This window comes from Passer montanus, unplaced genomic scaffold, assembly GCF_014805655.1.
Source record: "Passer montanus isolate IOZ18808 unplaced genomic scaffold, ASM1480565v1 scaffold121, whole genome shotgun sequence".
Taxonomy (NCBI): domain Eukaryota; kingdom Metazoa; phylum Chordata; class Aves; order Passeriformes; family Passeridae; genus Passer; species Passer montanus.
Genome location: NW_024358834.1, coordinates 349,734 through 367,396, shown reverse-complemented (window position 1 = coordinate 367,396; position 17,663 = coordinate 349,734). Strand labels below are relative to the sequence as shown.

Here is a 17,663-nt window from a genome sequence, read left to right as displayed (position 1 = left end):
TTGTGCTGGCTGGAGTCAGCCATGAGGAGGCTGTGGAAGCTGCAGGAGCAGGGAAGAAGAGGCAGCGTGAGGTGTCCATGCACTGCTGGGACAGACATCCCCAGCCCACCTTCCTGCACAGCCTGTGGGGCTGTCCCTGCTGCTCAGGGACCTCCTCACTGGGGCTTTTCACCTCTGCTGGGTCAAGGACAGATCCCTGCAGGGGGAAGCCAGAGTGCTCAGGGATGTTGCCTGTCTAGAGCCCTACACTCTTCACTTGACAGCTGTTGGGTTCAGTCCTCACAAACTTCCTCAGCCAATTTTGGGACATTTCAGTCACATGTACTTCAGTTCTCCATCTGCAAAACCAAGGTCCAGTTTGCAGAGGTCATAAATCCTGTGGGACAAGGGCTGCTGCTGGATGCTGGCACAGTGCCTGGCCCAGGGCACCTTTGCTCTGCCTGGACTCTGCCCCACACGCTCCTGAATAAACACAGATGTGCAAATAGAGGGATGTGCATGCAGTTGTATGTATTGCTCAGGAAAAGCAGCTGAATCCTCAGGGAAAAGGAAATGCTGACTCCAAATGCTGCCCTTTAGGGTTTGACATTTCCATTCTTCGTAAGCTGATTACTGATTCATGCAGTTCATATGATGTTTTCTCAAAGACACAGTAAAGCCATTCAGTCTCTGTTCAGGCTTTATTTTCCCTAGGATTTGTAGAACTAGCACTAGACTTAGTATCTGAAAACTATGCAACTTAGGGAAAATGCTGAAAGACAGATGGGTGTTAAATGCATTACTTTCTTTTGTTTACAGATTTTTCTCATTTAAAAATTAAACAGATTTACAAAGCCCAGGAACTTGAACATCCGCTAATATTACAATAAGTTTCAAAACAGTAGTACCTCCCTTACTGAGAATTAAAGCTAAACCAAATAAAGAGCAAGATATATAACTGCTTCTACCTTTGGTTCAGAGAGCCATAAAGTTGTCTCTGTCCTGATTTTTATTTTTCAGAAGATTAGTCTCTGTTTCTGAGTTTATGGTGAATTTGTATTATGAAATGAAATTGTTTATTAGGCAATAAATGTTATGCTCATCTGCTCTTTAATATTGCTTATTGTATCACAGTAATAGTGCTACACAGCATTTCTTCAAAAGTTTTCATAGGAGAGCAATTGTCTCAATGTACATACTTAACTTCCTTTAAAAGTTCTCCTAAGAGAAGTGATAGGTGTAGACAACCCAAAAACTACTGTTAGGTACTTATGAACCTTCTTTAGCCCTTTTCTCTTGTCTAATTAACATAATTAGGTTAAAGTAAGACCAGCTGTTTCTAACCTGTATTTAGCTTGTAGTTTAATGCTTCTTTTAGAGCTGGATGAAGGGACTGGGCACCTGAGGCTTTTTTCCCATCTGTATCAATTAATCTAATAAAGCACATGGCCTCACCCTACTAATATTGATCCTCTTCTATAAAAATGTGAAAATTTAAGTGTGGACATTTAAAATAAAGGTTCTCTTGGCATGACTACTTGGTTGTGAATGAAACCTGCTTGTGCCAAGAAGACAACTGCAGGGGATGAGATTCCCTGAGCACAGAGCCTACAGGCCTCTACAGCAAACACCTTGGCACAGCCACAGTGTGGAGCAGCAGGGAAGTGCTGCCCCAGCCCTGCAGCCTGGGTTTGGGGCAGAGCTCTGTTTCCTACCCAGTCCCTCTGAGCAGAAGTCAAACTCTGCTCAGGATAAATTTGCTCTGTTAAAAAATTATTGGGAAGTTGATGGCTGGGTTGAAATAAGTTCCCTTGGCTGCACACAGCTGCCTCTGTAGGGCACCAGCTGTAGGAACAGACCCACGGGTCCTCCAGCCAGACGTGTGCTTTGGGTGGTCCCACGTGTGGCATGTCCTGTCACCATTTCCAGACAAGTGTCCCACTCCAAGGTCTTGCAGTGTTAATGTTGCTGCTTTCCACAGCCATAATCAAACAAATGATCAATAGATTTTTAAAAAAAGGGGACATTTCATCAGTTGCCTTTTTTGACATCTGGGATCTGTCATCATGGAAATCTGGATTATTTAATTGGCCAAAATAGTTTCTTGATTGTCAAAAGCCTCGTATATATATTATCATCCAAAAGAAATCAGCAAGAGCTTCAACCCTGTTTCCCTTGGAAGGTAACAGGGGGCTCTGGGGAGCATGGCTGTATTAGTAAGTCAGGACAAAGTGCGAGGCTGTTCAGAGCTGACAGCAGCCCTGGTATTTAACTCCTGTGCTGTCCTTGGCTGTGCCCCCAGGCCCTGCTTTGGGACAGAGTTGGGACCATTGAGTGGAGCCACATGATGGCCTGTTGCTGGTGCTAGGCAGTTGTGCAATCAGGTCTAGCTAGACAGATCATGCCACTACCCTTGATAAGAAAAAGGCATTTTTGGAGCAGTCCTGGCCACTGCATCTTTACAGGAGTGGATTTTTTTAGTCTGCCATTTCACACCAAGAAAGTAAAGCCTCCCCTAGGTTTTTGCAGAGCACTCTGAAAGCTGGGAGTGCAGTAAGCCTCACACTTCAGTGCCCAACTCCAAACCACTCTGTAGCCCTGAAACGAGCAGTACTAATGAACAAAGAGCCTGCAAACAGGGACAGCTCTGAGAGCAAGTTTCATAACCACTGTCCCCCTCTGGGAAAGGCAGTCCCAAACCAGTGAGCCTTGCCAGAGAGATCAAGCATCTTTTGTCCATTTGGACAGGAGACAAGATCAAATGACAGGCTCTCCTGTGGGGAAGGTTTTGCAGGTCCTCTGAAGCTGCTTCTTGCTGCTGCTGAGTTTAAACTCAGGGTGAAGCATGGAGGGTGTGAAGGAAAAGAGCAAATGAAATAATTTCCTTCCCCTTGAGAGTCTATTCCTGTGCACTCATGTTACTTTTAGGCAAAGGAAAAATTATGCACTGAAAATGGGAAATCTGACTTCTCTCTTGTGGCAAGCATCCATTTCAGACGAGATTCATCCAGCAGAGGAAGGATTAGATTCTGGGGAAAGAAGAGGCATGTTCCTAGGGAGTGGTGGGTGGTCCCAGGGAGCAGTGGTTCTGTGTGCCTCCATCCACATCCCATGGACCATTTGGAGGTGCTGATGCTGAGCAGGCTGATGTGGCACTACTGGCTCTCCCACTTTCCTCAGCAGATCACAGCAGTGCTGTGGCACAGATTGTATGATCTCCTAGCAATTGTGTGATCTCCTAGCAATGCTCCTCCTGTACAAGGAGTCACAGGGCATGGCACTCCTCCTCCGTTTGGTCACTCTCAGTTCCCTGCCTTTGGCAGCTCCAGCCCCTGTGTGCTCTCCTCATTCAGGATGTCTCACTTCTCACCTCCACCAGGATCTCCCCACCTGGGCTCCTTAGTCAGTCCCAGCTCTCTTTGTCCATTATTTGTCAGTCCTGTCTCACCTGACTGTGCTTTCACTCTTACCTATTTCCCAGCTCTCTTGTGGCCTAGAGAACAGTGTGGACAGACACCTTGCCCCACTTGTTCTTCCCCACTGTAGGACTGCTTTTAAGTCAGTTCATCCTCCCAAAGAGTGCAGAGATATTTTAAAGTCATGAAGCACTGAACTGGAAAGAACACTTTTCTTGGTTTTTTGCTGACGTTACTGGTCAAGAGGCTGAATTGTGGCTGATAGTTGCTGCAGCTGGGGAATTTCAGCTCAGGCAGAGGGAGGTTTGTGAAGCTGGCAGTGCTTGGGAAAAGGCTCTCTCTGTAGGCAGTCAGTTCTAGCTTTGTGTGGCCTTCCCTCTGCTCTCAGACTTACTTTTGCACTGACATTTTTACCTTCCACATCATCACTGTGTCCAGCTGCATTTACCCTGGCTGGGCTTGCCAGTGTGAAGCTGTGGCTTTTGCCATCTTCCCAGCTCTGTCCCTGGGTGCTGGCACTCCTGGGGGTTAGCCTGGTACCATCAGGTTTTTGGCAGGGACTGGTCCACCCAGGGAGGCTCTGCCCAAGACCCAGCAGGACAGGCACACATCAGCATTTGCCTTTGGATGCAGCGGGGCCCTCCTGCTGAATCTTGGGTTGTGTTTTGCTCAGCAGTCAAAATTGAAACAGTGAATGAAAAAGCCCATCCTGATAAATTCTGTTCAAGTGCAGAGTCATTGCTGATCTCTTCTGCAGCAAGGCACCAGCTTTTCAGGCACACTGAGCATAAAGAGCCTCACAGCTTTCAAATTTACAGCTGTCCAAAACAAATGTGTAAACTCAATGGAGTTTGTTTATTTAATTCTGCTTTATAATACACTTAACTTGATACCGAGTAAAAGAAATAATCTGGCAAAGACATCATTAAACAGTTTAATAAGGACTGGATGACTCATTTTGTTTGAACAAATGGATTATTTTGCAATCAGAAGTACAAATGTTAACCAGCTTTATTTTTAGTTGAAAATGTCAAGAGGTCAGAAACAATTAAAGCAATTGTAAGGTGGGAGTACCCAGGGTTTGTGTTCTTTTGGATTTGCACCTTACTAAAATTGCTTTTATTGCAGCTTAGCAACTTAGCAACATTTTTCTGATAAGATAATGGGAATGACTGTGTAGGCACATTTACTGGTAAGAAGAGATTAGAGACAAACAGAAATGGAGCACACTTTTCATTTTAATAGCAAGAGTTGAAAAATTGAGAGGATCTGCTTTTTCCTTCCATGGTTTGAAATTTAGTGATTGTATTTTAAAAGAAATGTCTGACCTGCTTAAGTCTTTCTCATCAGCTCAAAATTCAATGTGTGGAATATCATCCACAAGGTATTTTATGTTCAGAGTTTCACTTTGAAAGTTTACTGTGTATAGAGAAAAGTTTTAAGTGCAAAGAGAAGCTACCTGAATTTCAGCTCGGAAACAGGACAGCTTTGAGGGCAGAGACGGGGCATCAGGAGGCACTGTCCCTAGCAAGTCATGTGCTGAGAAGGCTGGAGGCAAATCCAGGGAAGAATGTTCTTGTCACTGCTCCTGCTGTCAGGGGGTTGAGATTTACTGCCCCCCTAGCATGGCACAGCATGAACTCACTGCTGCAGCACCCTGCTCAGACTGTCCTTGGTGTACCCACTGCAGCAGAGGGTGAGGCCACCACCACACCTGGGTCACCACCAAGCTGCTGTGAGCCCCGGAGCGTGCCAGGGGCCAGTGGCCCGAGGGGAGCTGCAGCTGCAGAGCCCTGCGCTGTGACAGTTCCGTGCTTGCAGGGGGACGCTCTGCCTGGGCTGCAGCAGCCCCTTGTGCCCTCACTGCTGCTGCTGCTGCAGCCTGAGGTGCTCCTCCCGCCCTTCCTTCTCCCTGGTGACCGTGTGCTCCCTGTGCAGGTGCGGATCGAGGACGACATCGTGGTGACAGCCACCGGCATGGAGCTGCTCACGTGTGTGCCACGGACTGTGGAGGAAATAGAGGCTTTCATGGCACAAGGCCAGAGCACTGCCAAATCATTCGGCTGCCTCTCCAGCCAAAAGCAGTGAACTTCAGGATGATAATTACTGCCTCGACTAATCAGTCATCGTTCTGATTTAATGCTTCAGCATATAAAATAAAATGCAACCAATTCTTAATAGCAAGAGAGGCAGCTGGAAAAATTCATGCATTAAAAATGAAGGTAGAAGGCCCAGGTAACTCAACTGCTGCTTGCAATCAGCAGTTTACATGACCAAGTGGCAGCCAAATAACCCTGCTGCCTTATCAGTGGGGCTTATACTTCTGTCAGATCTCAACTCAGATGTATCTTGCAATTAAATCTGAATTTTGATGATTGGGACTCTAAAACACCAAATGGATTTCTGAAAGCTATGAGCAATTGTAACACTCTTAAGTCCTTTTTTAAACTTCATCTCAAGTACTGTGAAAAACAGAAATCAGTTGTTGTCAGTGGATATAATGACATTTTTCTTACGGATCTGTATCTATGCACTAAGCAGAATCAAATTTTTATTAAAATTCACCTTGGCATCATTTGTGTTCACAACTTTGTGGTCATTTTACTTTTCTGCTCCAGTTCCTGCTTCTTTATGTGACACTACTACCAATTTGTTCTCTGCAAACTTTGACGCTTCGCTAGCCAGAGTTTTGTGCTCTGGATAGTGGCTGTACTGATCCTTCAGACACATCCCCATGCTCATTAGATTTGTTCATCTATGTGTTCCTTAAAAACACAGATTGCTGTGGTGTTCATGACCCTTAAAAGTTGAAAGAAGGGAATATCTTTGCTATTCCTGCCCCCAGCACTGCATTTGGGCCTGAAATAATTTCCTCAAAAATCCTCACAAACATTGCTCCAGGAGAGCTCCTTTTGCTGAGCGGGTTGGTCTGTGGGACAAGAACCTGCCCCTTATTCCCAACAGCCCGGTGATCCATTGCTGTGTGGGAAACTGTGTGTGAGACCAAAGAAACATTGTGAAACAATCCAGAGGACTTCATTCATGTTACTCAATTAATAAATGATGGTATTTACATTTTTTAGAGGTTTCTTGACATTGCTTTTTAAGAGGCAAGTGCAGGAATTGCTGCACTTGACTTCTTGGCTGTGAAGGGAAACAGTTTTTTCAGGAAGGGAGTTGTGAGGGCAGAAGCTTGTATTGATGTTCCTGCTGTGGTGACCGCAATCTTCCACTCTGAAATGCAGCACCTGCACAAGGACATCAGGCTTTGCTTGGTAGCCTTGCAGATGTGAGAACACAGAGACTTTACTGGCATTGCTCTGAACTCATCTGCCCCCAAAACTCCGGTTTTTTCAGTGCCAAACAGCGCTCGTGGCCTCAGCCCCGTTCCCTCCGCAGCCAGGCGTTTCCCTGGGGCAGGCTCTGAGCGCGCCCAGGGGATGGATCGTGCTTGGGGCACCCCTAAACCCGCTGCTGCTGCTGCTTTATAGCACACTGCACAGAGTGTTTCGGCCGCGGAGGCCTCCGCTGCCTGCCGGGGCCGCAGAGCGGGCCGGGCGGGCTGAGGCCTCCGCTGCCTGCCGGGGCCGCAGAGCAGGCCGGGCCGGGCCGGCCGTGAGGGGCAGGGCCGGCTCTGCCATTGCCGCGAGGGATGGACGCACATCGGCCTTCATCCTCGGGCCCACGGAACGTAAATGTCATCCTTCATCCCAGAAGATTGTTCTGTAATTATCATCATTTTTATCCACTTAAGCGAAAAGTGAATTAGACGTGTAACGCCTTGTCTACGGACAGGCACTGGATTCTGCCACAGACTGGAGTTAAGAATAGTGAGTCAAAAGGAAAATCTTAACTTTTGTAGGTATGTAGCTGCAGCTACAGGGGCTCTGCAGGGAGTGCAGCCTCGCCGTGCTCTGGGGGCCAGGGCAGACCCCTGCCCGCGGGGACAGGGAGAGAATGGCAGTCAGGCTTCTGCTGAAACGTGCTGTAACGCCTTGTCTACGGACAGGCACTGGATTCTGCCACAGACTGGAGTTACGAACAGTGAGTCAAAAGGAAAATCTTAACTTTTATAGGTCCACCCTGAAATTTTCTGTGCCCTGCAGCAGAGGGTGAGATGGAGGTACTCTGCTGCCACACAGCCTGGGCTGCTTCCCTTGGGAGACCCTTGTTCCTTGGAGCTGCTTTGGTGGGGGGGGCTTGGAAGCCTGAGCCCTTTCTTGCAGCCTCTCACTGGGGGCACGTTTAAAACGTGGATTTGTTACAATCATGAGTGAGGTGCTGCACAGAGCCATTGCTCCTCCCGAGCCTTGTCCTGCTGCCAGCCAAGGACAAGGATCATTGTCCCAGTGCCAGGCAAGGCCAGGGATCCTTGTTCCAGTGTCAGCCAAGGCCAGGGATCCTTGCCCTGTTGTCACCAAGGTCAGGGATCTTTGTCCTGGTGCCCCCAAGGCCAGGAATTGTCGTCCTGCTGTCCCCAAGGCCAGGGGTCACTGTCCCATTGTCTCCAGGGGCAGGGTTGCTGTCCCCAAGGCCTGTGCTGTTCAATTGTAAATGGTTCCAGTAACAGTAAATTGTTCTCTCAGCCCCAGTCTGCATTTCGGCTCTCTCACCTGAGGGGGTGGCGGGGCTGGAGTGGCTGCATGGGGCTTATTTTCCAGTTGGGCTTAAACCACAGCATCAGTGCAGACAGAGGCTGATAAACCAGAAATTTCATTGTCCAAACAAAACTCAGTGGTTTGGTTTTAAACATGAAGGAAATGGGATCAGAGCTGTCAGGAGCAACAAGCGGAAAAGTCAACCATGAGAGCTTCAGAAAGAGGATCGCCAGCACTCACAAGAGATCTAAGAATTCATTTCCACCAAAATCACTAACTGGGCAGGAGGGACCTACGTGGTGCTTCATAGGACTTCAATTCTACAGATTTATATAAAAAGCAAAAATTCTCCACAGCCTTTGCAGTTTGTAATATGAAATGGAGAAAACAAAGGGCTAAAATACTCTAACAGGTATTTAAAAGACGTTCTATCCAATCACATGTTTCTGATGCTACAGTGAGCCATGCTGCTGGATTCCTCCCATTATGCAAAGTCTAAAATGTAAGTGAATCTTCCTGTGAAAATGCTATCTCCTAAATATTACATTTCTCGTTGACTAGGAGTTCAGATCTGCGTAAATCTTTGAGGAGAAAAGTATTTAAAACAAACAGTTAACCAGTTTCTGGTTTAATTGTTACAAATCTTCAGTGTTAAATCTAAAAGAAGAAAATCTCCACAAAACAATGACTAAAGGTACAGTTTTTGCTGGGTTACTGCACGGGCACTGCAGGCAAGCTGCAGCTCCAGAGTTTGTTTCATAAGGTCGCAGGTGTCTACTGTCCACTGTTTTCTGGATTTGTTGTGGTGGTCTCAGTGCCAACAGGTTGCACGTTATCTGCAAAATTGTGGGCATGCTCAAGGAACAAGTCTTTCAGTACGCTCAGCTCCTTGGTCAGGAGTTTAATTTTTGCCTCTAAACGTTCATTTTCTTCTTTGAGCTGGTTGACCCTTTGCAGTGTGTCTTGTGCTTTCTGCTTGCTTTTTAAGCGGCTCTTTTTCACTGCCATGTTGTTCCGCTCTCTGCGCTGACGATACTCATCACTGTTCCTATCCACAAAGGAACTTTTCTTTCCCTGTTTGCTCGGAGGCACAGCTTTGCCTCCACCACCAGGACTGACAGGCACCAGCTGGGGAACCTGCTGCAAACCACTGGAGTGTGCTTGAGTGTGAATCACACTTACTCCGCTCGCATCTGTGGTGCTGTTCTGTTGGGATGTCTTGCTCATTTGGGCAGGCTGTTCTTGGACACAACAGAACTTATCAGGAGACTGAAAACTCTTGGGTTTCTAGAGGCGTTTCCAACGGATCTTCACATGGATTAAGAGCAAGGTGAACCTAGTAGGGGAAAAAAAAAGCTATTAAACATGCTGGCTTCAGCTGCAATCTTATACATCACTGGCTTTAGCACAAAGTACTGATGGTACATCTGGCAGTAACACATCGTAACTGTGCTGGAAGTGGACAAGCTGCCAACTACATTTCTGAAGTCTCAAACATATTTGGATTGGATGGGACTATTACTGGGTCATCTAGTCAAGCTGTTTGAATTGTTCACTGGCTTCACTCAGTTATTCCAATGCCATCCCTGATGGATGGGTGTCTAGCCTAGCCTCAAATATCTCCAGTTTCACAACCTCTGTCTTGGCAACATGTTCCACTGTCTAACTTTTCCTCCAGTTATACAGTTTTCTTAGTTTTCAGACTGGAGCTTTCCTTCTGTGGCTTAAACCTATTAACAGCCTGACTCTTGACCAACAGGGGTATTTGATCCTTGTCCTCTTCGGACCACATCTCTGGGTGCATCCGCAGACAAATTCCTCCCTGATCTCCTCTCTGGAGCAAGGGTGCTCAGCCTGTCCACCTTTTCTCAACCATCTTACAGCACTTGTTTTGAAGATGACGTTCAAACTGATAGCTGTCCTAACATCTACTGGTACTGAGTGGAAAAATAAGTCCATGGAAAAAGGCATTGCAAAGGCCACGTCTGGGTGACATTCTACCACAAGCAATGTGTGACAATACCCAACTACATTTCTGAAGTCTCAAACATATTTGGATTGGATGGGACTATTACTGGGTCATCTAGTCAAGCTGTTTGAATTGTTCACTGGCTTCACTCAGTTATTCCAAAGCCATCCCTGATGGATGGGTGTCTAGCCTAGCCTCAAATATCTCCAGTTTCACAACCTCTGTCTTGGCAACATGTTCCACTGTCTAACTTTTCCTCCAGTTATACAGTTTTCTTAGTTTTCAGACTGGAGCTTTCCTTCTGTGGCTTAAACCTATTAACAGCCTGACTCTTGACCAACAGGGGTATTTGATCCTTGTCCTCTTCGGACCACATCTCTGGGTGTATCCGCAGACAAATTCCTCCCTGATCTCCTCTCTGGAGCAAGGGTGCTCAGCCTGTCCACCTTTTCTCAACCACCTTACAGCACTTGTTTTGAAGATGACGTTCAAACTGATAGCTGTCCTAACATCTACTGGTACTGAGTGGAAAAATAAGTCCATGGAAAAAGGCATTGCAAAGGTCTGGGTGACATTCTACGACAAGCAATGTGTGACAATATGAATCAAGCAGGTGGGACAGGAGCACAGGCTGATGGCAGTGTAGATCACTACTCTACAACAGAGGACTGCCACCCATTAAAAACAGCAACCACAGCTGACTCATCCAGAAATAAGGTCACCTGCATGGCTGGTGCACTGGTCATTGTCCACTCTGCTGCCCAGCACACAAAGTGTCCTGATGAGCAAGACATCCTCTCACCTGACTGACGTGCTCCCGCTGCTGAGGTCAGCCTGCTCCTGGCCCTACTGGTGGCACAAGGAGGATTCCACCACAGCTGCTGGCCATGGCCCTGGCAAGGCTAACAGCTGGTCCCCTTCTCTTCTCATCTCACAGGATGACTTCCTATATGGCTGGGAGAGAAGAGGGGAAGGACAACAGGATGGTCCTAAACTCCTGAAACACCTGCCTATGGCTCCAGTGAAAAATACTCAGTGATCAGTCAGAGCAGTGTGGATTGTCACGCTGAAGAAAAGCATTTAACTGGCACTAAACAATCCTACTGCAAGGTGAGACTGTGTGGCAGCAGTGCAGCCCAGCACTGCCACACAGACATGCAGAATCACACCACCAGTGTGACACATCCTCCAGAGGGCTGGGAAAAGCAAGCAGCTGCAGCAGCACTGGGCAGAGTCCAGCCCAGGAACACCTCTCACCTCCACCACAGCAGATGGCTGAGGAGTGGAGGGATCTGTGAGAGGTCTGTAGTGAGCTCCTGTGTGTCAGTGGCCCTTCTAAACTCACACGTTCATGTGTACTGTTCCTGATTGTGTTTTTTTCTCAGCAGCCTGAGTTGCTGTTTTCCTTTTGAAGGGCTATCATTAAAATATTAAAATCCAACTGTGCAGATCAACTGCATATTTTCTTCCATGATGAAAAAGCCACAATGAGATGCAGCTGCAGAGTGTGGTTCAATAACATTCATGGAAAAGCCCACTAAATTTGGCTTGAATGTTACTCAAAATTAACATTCTCTGTCACCAAGAGGTCTTCCCACTTGTGAAGATGTATGAGTACACCCACACCCTTCCTATCAAGAAATCTTTTTATTTTCCTATTTCAGGGCAGAATGAGACCATCCACACTTCTTGACATCTGTGGAGCTGAATCTAGATACATGGTGTCTAACACCTTTGTGTTAGTATTTTCCCAACTGCAACTCCTAAAGCAACTTTTGCATACCATGTTTCAGTCTCAGATCCTGACCTACAAGCAGTCAGGTTGGGCAGCTACACTGAACACCCAGCTAACACGGGCTTCCTGTGCCCCAGACTGGCAGGGCCAGTTGTAGTAGCTGTGCACATGTAATTGCACATTTTAGACATTTTTAGTCGAGGTGTAAGTGCATGCTCCTCTTAGAGCATACACTGGCCTTGTCTGCACTTTATTTTAAAATAGAGGATGTCTGCAGCCCTAAACAAAGCATATATAGTTATCCTTAGGTTGTCTGTGACAAGTAGATTTTTGACACCTTTTCTAAATCAAACAGAATACTCTGCTGTCCCCTCTGCTTCAACACATTTCAGTGCTTACAAAGTTCACCTGAACTTTATTTTAAAATAGAGGATGTCTGCAGCCCTAAACAAAGCATATATAGTTATCTTAGGTTGTCTGTGACAAGTAGATTTTTGACACCTTTTCCAAATCACAGTACCCTGCTGTCTCCTCTGCTTCAACACATTTCAGTGCTTGCAAAGTTCACCTGGACAGGCCAGTTATGTAACCCACACCATTTTCACAATCTGGTTTTTATGCTCCATGAGCTACCATAGAGGAAGAGGTGGCTCCTGCCCCAAAGGAACCCCATCTGAAATGTAACGAGTTTCTTCACATCACCAGGTTCCATGTGCTACTTCTCTCTATGCTATCAAAACTTTAATACTGCTTTAACACTTCTTTCCTATCTCTATCAGATTTCCCTATGATTCAACAAAATAATTATTTGTCCCATTAAACCTAATATTAATGGAGTATTTTAGTTGGGCACTACATGGATATAAGCAGAGAAGATAACCAGTGTCACACCTCTCAAGCAAGAATTCCAGCCCTGCCTGTAGAACAGACCTCCCTCAGTTCCTTCCCACTGGAACTGATTTTTTATTAAATTACTGTTTCTTGAGTGAGACGTGCTCTTATCTGGCCTGATGATCAGAGCCCTTAACTGGGACAGGTGACACTGGATTCCTGTCCTGCTCCAAAGAGCATGCAGAGCAAGCAGCACTAAGTGAGCAGCCCTTAACTGGGACAGGTGACACTGGATTCCTGTCCTGCTCCAAAGAGCATGCAGAGCAAGCAGCACTAACTCAGCTGCATCACAGAGCTGCAGAGTGCCAACAACCGAGGCTTGGAACTCGTTTTTCCCCTGGTGATTTGCAGGCTGGATGCCTATCACCAACTGTGGAAGGCTGTCCCAGGTAGCAGCAGGTGCCGTGGGCATCCTTCAGCAGGGACTGCAAGGAGATTTAAAGGCAGCAGGCGTGGGACATACAGAGGGACCCAGAAGGCTGAGCTGAAGGACACGGCCACTGGGAGGCCATGAAGGGGAGGCACGCGGGGCTCCAATCTCTCAGAGCCTGTGCACCTCAGCTGCTCCAGCCCCTGCACAGGTTGGATTGTGACTGCCTGGCAGCCCCAGCCCAGCAGGACACAACTCCTGCGAGAGCCAGCCCAGCTTCCCAGCATCTTGTTCCCATAAAGCTGCTCATGAGCTTCAGCTCAGCCACAGCCCCAGGCTGGTTCCACCCAACACATGGTACTGTTTCCAGTGGCCAGTTAGAACTGCCTGGTTCTCTCCTTGGGCCACCAACTGGCCACCCAGGAAACCAACTGGCCACCCACTACAGCATAATAGCTGGTAACTCAAGAGGTGTCTTCTCAGGCAGAAAGATGTTTCTTACTGTCTCACAGTACTCCTCAGGGACCAATGAAGCAATGAGGGCGCTCATTTGCTTTCACACATACAAAAAATAAAAATAAAGACATTAAATTCCCAAATGTTTGCTTTGAAAAAAAAAACAAAACCAAAAACCAACAAAACCCAAAAACTGCTTTGTCAATTAAATCAGTATTTCTTTTTTAACTTGGTAGCAAAAAATACAAAGTGCTTCTCTCTGCTCCTTTCTTGAGGTGCGACTGTGGTGATTCTGATCATTAGTCAGAATAATTGTATTGCACAAATTCACAAAGCTGTCTTGTCAAACGCAAAATCAGTCCCAATGTGAAGAGCAATAGGTGGCCTCTGTTCTCTCAGACTTCAGTAGGAATACCCTGACAGGATCCAGTCTGGACTCCAATGACCCCGGAGCCAGGACAGTGGCACGCACTCCAGGCGCTCATTCCTGAGCAGTGGAGAGGCGGCTCCTGCACGGGTCACGCTCACAGTCTGCAGGAGAAGGTGCTAACTCACAGGCTGGAACACCACGCTTCTGACACTAGGCAGCTCAATCCCATCTCTCGTCATAACTGACAGCATCACTTTTCCACATTTATTTCAGAATCTCTATTTTTAATACACATCTTAGAAGACAAATACACTCTGACTTCCTTAACAGACTGTAACAACACAGACGTGTATTTTAACGTGACACAACCCCAAACACTGCGAGGCAGGGTGTCAAAACACTGTCTTTGGAACTGAACCGACAGCTGCGATTCCCATCGATAATCCAACTCCTTCCACCCGGCGGTTCTGCAGTCACGCGCGCTCGTGCTTTCTGAGGACGCTCTGCACGGCCCCGTTACCGAGCTGCGCCTCTCCTGCCTGCCAGAGCCCCGGTTTGGAACTCGCCACCGCGGGAACTGCCGCGGAACGCGAGCCCGTGCCCGGCGCTGCCCGGGCGGCCCCGCCGCGCCCCGCGGGCTCCGCTCCAGCCCCGGCCCGAGGGAGCGCGGCACGGGCCTGAGGGAGTCCGGCCCCGGGAGGGAGCCCGGCTCCGGTCACGGTCTGAGGGAGTCCGGCCCCGGGAGGGAATGCGGCCCCGGTCACGGTCTGAGGGAGCCCAGCAGGGGCCCTGAGGGAGCCCGGCCCCGGCCTGAGTGACTCCGGTCCCGGCCATGGCCGGGGCCCTGTCACGGCCTCTCGCAGGGTTTGTGTCCGTGCGCTCCTAGAGCCGCGCTGAAGGCAAACGCTGTGGCGTGTCGCCGGGCCGGCCGTGCCCCCGGCCCGGGGGGAGAGGCCGCCCCGCCCGGCCCGGGGGCTGGCGGGGAGCGAGGCGGCCGCGTCCCCGCGCCGGTGGGAAGCGAGGGCCCGCCCGTTCTTCCAGCAGGGTCCGGCACCTCCCTCAGCCCCAGGGGAGAAGCCGAAAGCGCGTTTCCCGGCCGAGGCCCTGCGCGGCAGAGCGGGGAGCGCGTCCCGGCCCGGCGGGAGGCGGCGCAGGCTCGGTGTGCCCGGGCCGGGCCGTGCCCCGGGCGGACTGCCCGGGCCGGGCCGGGCCGTGCCCCGGGCGGAGCTGGCACCGGCCCTGGGTTCGATCCTCGTGTGCGGCTGGACTCCGTGAGCCCTGTGGGTCTCCCCCAACTCAGAATAATGTGCCGGGATTCTGGTGAAGTTGGCCACTGCCCCACGGGCAGCGAAATTGATGGCGGTGTGTTTCGGTACTGATTGGCGTCTTCTAATTGTTTCCAGGCTGTTAATTAGCACCTGGTATTCCCATCTCGATCCTAGCTGCCGCGTGGTTTGCCTCCTTAGAATGTTGTGAGATCAAGGGGAAGGAATGCCAAAGACATCCCAAAAAAGTATCAACAGTTCTCTTGACATCAGAAATTACGGCAAATTTCTAAACTTCATAGATTCCTGGCCATTTTTTCTTTTCTAACTTAGTGTTAGAAAGTAAATCCTAAATGCTGGCAGACTAGGAAACATCTGGATCATAGAGGTAAACGTCAAAGGAAGATTTTGTACCATTTCACTGCTATGTTTGTTATAAAATACATCACTTTTTGTGGAGAAAAGTTCTTTTTGCCCTTTGTGGAGAAAAGTTCTTTTTTCCCTTAATATTTTCCAGACACTTTGTTTTGTATCACTTTTGTTCTGCCCAAACAAGCATGTACTTACTATAAATATACACACACGTGTGCTCAGATCTCAAGCTGTGTGGGAGCAAGGTGTGTTTGCAGCTCCCTGAGTGGGAAATGTACACTTCAATACACAGGTGTGTGCGTTTGCAGTGGGCAGGTCTGGAAATCATCTGTTTATGAGGCAGGCAAGTCTGGAACAAGTTCAAGTGTGCAGGCAGTGAAAACAATACTCGTGGAAAAGTGGGATTTTTTTAATGTAGAGAAAAAAAAAGTTAAGGGTCTTTGCTACTCTGGTTTAGCACATAGACCTGCTTGAAAATGTTTTATGTCTGCAAAAGACTTGTGAATAATTAGTTTTGTAAATACAGTTGCAGAGCTCAGTATGTAGATACAATTATTTATATTTACCATTTTTATGGCTGGCTGATGTTGTGGAGGGGTTTTGTTTTTGTAAAGCCCCGTGGAAAATAAGCCATATTTGCAGAAAAATTCTGAGGGTTAGTCTGGGCAAACAGTTTTTCTCAGCTCATTCACCACAAAGATACTTTTCCTTGTCAGTCATCAAGTATTTGCTTTAACTTCTCTAATGTTTTTCTGTTTCTTAATTGAAACTGTTACATTTTCTGTGACAATGACTCATGCATCTGTAGCTGGAGTGGAATTCCAGGTAAGCTTTAACCATTATCCTCTGCTCACAGTAGTTAAGTGTGTGTGCTCTTAGTCTGCTTTCGCAGGATTTTAGAGCACTTTATGACCATTCATTCATTAATCCTCACCCAAGATAGCTGAAGAAAATACAATGCAGACACACTTAGTCTCACCGAGTCTGACTGTTTTAAACATTACAGCTCACACATAATTCCTGCATGGAAGGCACTCCAGGGCTTGGTTGGCATTATATCCTGTTAAAGGAAACCAGCACGCAGTGTACTTCACTTTTTGCAGGATTTCAAACAGAATAAATAGGATTCAGGATTTAAAATAGCATATCATGGAAGCAATCTAAAAAGTAAGCACTGAAACTATGGACAGCTGGGCTGTGGCATTGAAATAAACATTTTACCTGCTCGTGTCCAGGTTGTGCCAGAGAGCAGCAGCCCTGAGTCGGGTGTCAGGAGCAGCCTGGCCCTGCTGGGACAGAGCCCTTCTCCTCATGCTGGGTGTGCTTCTACAGCAGCTGCTTGCCCACGTGGCTGCAGATCATGCTGTAGTGGTATCTTATTTTCACATGCATTAGCCAGTCTCACAGTTGTTTAAAGACTTTAGTCCTGGAAAAAAAAAAATTACACTGATAGTGTTTTCAAGTAATCTACAGCAATTCCCATTCAGAGGCAGAAAGGCCACTGGGGAATAGAAACCCTGGGAAGTGCAGTCAGAAGGTGTCAGGGGGAGAGGAGGGCGTTGGGACAAACGTCCCTGTTTACTGCCCACGCAGCGTCTTCCCTTAACACAAAAACATTTAAGAAGCTCCCTGGTGCCTTTCACTCAGAGCGAAAGCTGCTTTGTTGCCCTTGGAATAGTTTCTGTTGTGTCTGATTCCATTGTTCACCCGTGTTTCCTCTGTCTTCATGGGCAATTATTTCTTTGTCTTAAAATAAAAACCTTACAAACTCCCGGACTACAACCTACACATTAAAAAATGTTCTTTTCCATAAGCATTTCCCTCTGTTTCCCTCAAATGGCTAAGCCTTTGCTGGATTTTTTTTTTCTCTTACTTCAGACTTGCACATTTCAGTTAAAAGTTTACTTTTCACACATGGTGCTGCTGTGTACTTTTTCACTCTGGTCTAACAGCCAGGCTTTTGAATTCTAGAGAAGAAATTGCTAATTTCTCTCCAGTGATTTGGAAGAGAGTATAAATATATTTTTATATGTAGTTTACGGGTGGAAATAAATAGGCCCCTTAGGTAAAAACACATCATTCCAGGCTGTGAGGAACGCTCAGATGTATTTAAGGGCAAATGCACTGAATTATACCAAAATACAGCCTTTTCTTGGTAATCTCAACCTAGCTTTGCTCAAAAATGGAAAGATTCAATATGATTACATTCCTTATGATCACCAAGCAGATGGCATTCATTCAG

The 17,663-nt window shown here is 47.5% G+C and overlaps 2 protein-coding genes across 3 annotated transcripts in view; one reads left to right on the top strand and one right to left on the bottom strand.

Moving 5' to 3' along the window:
* The window catches only part of PEPD (peptidase D), a 146,851-nt gene extending 140,868 nt beyond the window's left edge, over window positions 1-5,983 (top strand). Inside the window, exon 16 of the mRNA XM_039698194.1 lies at window positions 5,334-5,983. Coding sequence (XP_039554128.1) covers window positions 5,334-5,483 — 150 coding nt within the window. The 3' untranslated portion in view covers window positions 5,484-5,983. The remainder of the gene's footprint in view (window positions 1-5,333) is intronic.
* Window positions 5,984-8,270: 2,287 nt separating this feature from the next.
* Window positions 8,271-12,773, bottom strand: CEBPG (CCAAT enhancer binding protein gamma). Of its 2 annotated transcripts, XR_005626429.1 has the most exons (3): window positions 12,266-12,773; window positions 10,765-12,105; window positions 8,271-9,329 (listed from the first exon to the last, which is right to left on the bottom strand). XR_005626429.1 is itself a non-coding variant. In XM_039698160.1 (2 exons), the coding sequence occupies exon 2, from the start codon at window positions 9,218-9,220 to the stop codon at window positions 8,768-8,770; it is 453 nt and encodes a 150-aa protein (XP_039554094.1). In that variant the 5' UTR covers window positions 9,221-9,329; window positions 10,765-12,047; the 3' UTR covers window positions 8,271-8,767. The 2 variants fall into 2 exon arrangements, 1 of the variants encoding a protein (XP_039554094.1); XM_039698160.1 differs by lacking the exon at window positions 12,266-12,773 and having other exon boundaries at window positions 10,765-12,047.
* Window positions 12,774-17,663: the final 4,890 nt, after the last annotated feature.